The sequence below is a fragment of the Capsicum annuum genome, chromosome 4, assembly GCF_002878395.1.
Source record: "Capsicum annuum cultivar UCD-10X-F1 chromosome 4, UCD10Xv1.1, whole genome shotgun sequence".
In the NCBI taxonomy this organism is placed as follows: domain Eukaryota; kingdom Viridiplantae; phylum Streptophyta; class Magnoliopsida; order Solanales; family Solanaceae; genus Capsicum; species Capsicum annuum.
The window spans coordinates 77,120,631-77,123,889 of NC_061114.1; the positions used below are offsets into that span (position 1 = coordinate 77,120,631).

The window sequence follows — 3,259 nt, forward strand, 5'->3', positions numbered from 1 at the left end:
GACAAACTTTTTGGGCAATGCGTGCCAGCTGTACTGAATATTGCACATTGCAGGACCTGGTCCCTTGCAGTTAGCTACTCATCATAAAAACTACATGTAGCAATTTCCACCCTTTTTTGATGATTACAAACCAGCCATATATTTTTTAGCAATAGTGCATATTCATCACATTTTTGTAAGTGTGGTTACCAACTGAAGATGAATGTTCCCCCATTATCATGCTTCCTCCATCATCATGAAACATAGCGACCTAGTCCCTTGTTTTACATTTGTAGTAAAAACCTTTGATAAACACATGTTTGCCCCCTATCACTGTGCTACCATACCTTGATTGTGGCTCATCACATTATTTGTCCCCTGTCAACATGTATACTTATCTGCAACCTCACCTTTGCATATTAAAACTTTCCAATTCCTGTTTCCATCCCTTGATATCCTTCCCCTTTCTTCTCATAAGAATAAGTTAGTATTCCCTCTTTTGGCATCATTGAAAAGCAAGAATAGTAAACCTAGAGTAATAGAAAGCACAAGTTAGTTAACTCATGGGTGTTGGTGCAATGACAAACATGATGAACAACTTTAAGGTAGAACCTGAATAAGAACAAAAAAGCAAGAACACATTCATGTCCATTAGATTATTTATCATTTCAGTACAAGAATTACATTTCAAGTTCCATAGAACAAGCAACAGAAGCTGGAGGAAAAGGGTAGAGGATTGTGGGAGAAGGTTTGGAGACAAGAGGTCATCTTAGGATAGTGTAACAATTTATGTTCAGAATCCTTATTGTTTAGAATTACAAGCTCCATCTTGATTTCACCACTTTTTGGATATTGCACCAGCAAACTCAAACTTTTAGTGTATTCTAGCATTTGTCTTTTACAATCTCTAAAAGGTTTATCATTAGGATTTTCCTATTATTGGGATCGGGTCCCTCAGTAGTTTGGTGCCTTTTAATAAAATGTTTAGAGTTTGCTACAAAGGCTTTGTTTTCAAGTTTGTTATTTTTTTCCATAGACTATACAAACTTCCTTTCACACTATCAAGGGAATAATTTTCAATGGAAGAGTAAGTGAATAAAAAGATTTATCTTTTAATAGTATGGATAGTTTAGTTGAGCAGGGTCAATGGGGTTATTGCAAAGATGAAATTGTTTCCATTTTTTCTTTAAGTAAGTTTTCTATTATGGAGAGAAAATGTGGACTTTCCTAGAAGAACAAGAAGAAAAACTAGCACATTCATGATACTAACCTGAGAGACAAAACCAGGTCCTTCTCTTTATTTCAGTGATTTTTCACATTTGTGCATACTTCATCTATTTTCTTCCAAGGTTGTTCCCATGGGCGTATACCTACAAAGGTATGATACTGGGTTAGACTAGCAGCTACATACTTTTCCAAGGATACCTATTCTACTTATCATAGCCAATTTTATGTAGAACTACTGAATCACATGATAGGTTAACTTATTTTGATCAGGCATAACCTTAGCTTGTTTGTCACAAATTGTTCCTTGTCAAGTTCCTTAGTAAAGATATCTACTATCTGATCCTTAATCTAGCAAAATTTCATAAGGGTTCCCCCTTTCTCAGCGTTGTCTATTACGAAGTGATGCCTTATATCAATGTGCTTAGTCCTTTTAAGTTGTATTGGATTCTTGGCCATGTTTAGAGAACTTGTGTTATCACATATTAGAGTGATGGATCTGAAATGATACCAAATCCTTTCAATTGATGTATGATCCATAGCAGTTGTGCACAATAAGAAGCTGCAATAATATATTCAGCCTCAACAGTAGATACAACAGCTAAATTTTGCTTCTTTGAACCCCAGAATATTATGTATAAGCTAATAAAATGTGCAATTCCAGTAGGGATTTTTCTATCTACTAAATATCCAGCACAGTCAGCATCAACATAGCCCACCAAGTCAAAATTGTCTCCTGATGAGTAGTATAGGCCTAGGTCCCCTATCTCCTTTCGATACTTAAGAATTCTTTTTGCAGTTTTCAGATGGGACTCCTTTGGGCATGCTTGAATTTTTTATCTTCTTTACGATGGTTGAAATGGTGGTCCATCAGGTGACTGGTGGTCTACCAATTCGGCTATCACTTTTGTTCCAGTAGCTCAGATTTTCAACCCTTTTTCCAATTGTATTACTCCTTCTTTTTGCTGTATTTTAAATCCTGCACACTTCACAAACACATCAAAAATGCACTAGAACAACAAAATAATTTAACTAATGCTTTACAATAACACACTGTGGGTTGCCTCCCACCAATGCCTTATAGTCATGGCATAACTCAGTTATCTCGATTACCCAGACTTTATCAAGATAGATAGTATCAATACTCCTTATTAACCCCATTGGACCGATATACAGTTTCACACGCTGCCCATTTACCTCGAAGACACTTACATCTTTATTTTCAAGTTCCACTACTCTAGATGAGTAGACATGATTCATTTTAAATGGGCCGGACTATTTGGATTTGAGCTTACCTGGAAACAGTTTGAGTCTGGAGTTAAACAGAAGCACCAAGTCACCTTTCTGGAAATCTCTCTTTTAAATCCTGCGGTTGTGGTACTTCTTCATTCTTTCCTTATATAGATCAACCCGATCATAAGCTCCAAGAAGTAACTCATCCATCTCATTCAGTTGCCCCAGTCTCATATTCGCTGCCTCATTCCAATTCAAGTTAAGCTGCTTCAATGCCCAAATTGCTTTATGCTCTATCTCAATCACCAAATGACATGCCTTGCAATAAAAAATTTGGTACGGCAACTTTCCAATAGGTGTATTGAAAGCCGTTTGGTATGCCCATAAGGCATCGTCCAGCTTCCTTGACCAATCCTTCCTGCTAAAATTTACAGTCTTGGCAAGGATAGCTTTAATTTCTCGATTAGAGATTTCAACCTGCCCACTGGTTTGCTGGTGGTATGGTGTCACCACTTTATGCTTCTTAACTCCATATTTTGCCAACGTAGCTCTGAACATCTTGTTACAAAAGTGTGATCCTCCATCATTGATGATGGTATGTGGTACCCCAAAGTAAGAGAAGATGTTTTTCCTTAAGAATGCAACAACTCTCTTCCCTTCATTATCTATTAGAGCCACTGCCTCAACCCATTTTGACACGTAGTCAACAGAAACTAATATGTACTTCATCCCAAATGAGTTCACGAAGGGCCCCATGAAATCAATTCCCCAGACATCAATTAATTCTACCTCCAGTATCTTAGACATTGCCATCTCATGGTTC

General features: G+C 37.1%; 1 protein-coding gene across 1 annotated transcript; it reads right to left on the bottom strand.

The window, feature by feature from the left end:
- Window positions 1-2,562: 2,562 nt before the first annotated feature.
- LOC107868878 lies at window positions 2,563-2,994 on the bottom strand. Its single transcript, XM_016715497.1, has one exon. It carries the CDS (start codon window positions 2,992-2,994, stop codon window positions 2,563-2,565), a length of 432 nt encoding a protein of 143 aa, XP_016570983.1.
- Window positions 2,995-3,259: the final 265 nt, after the last annotated feature.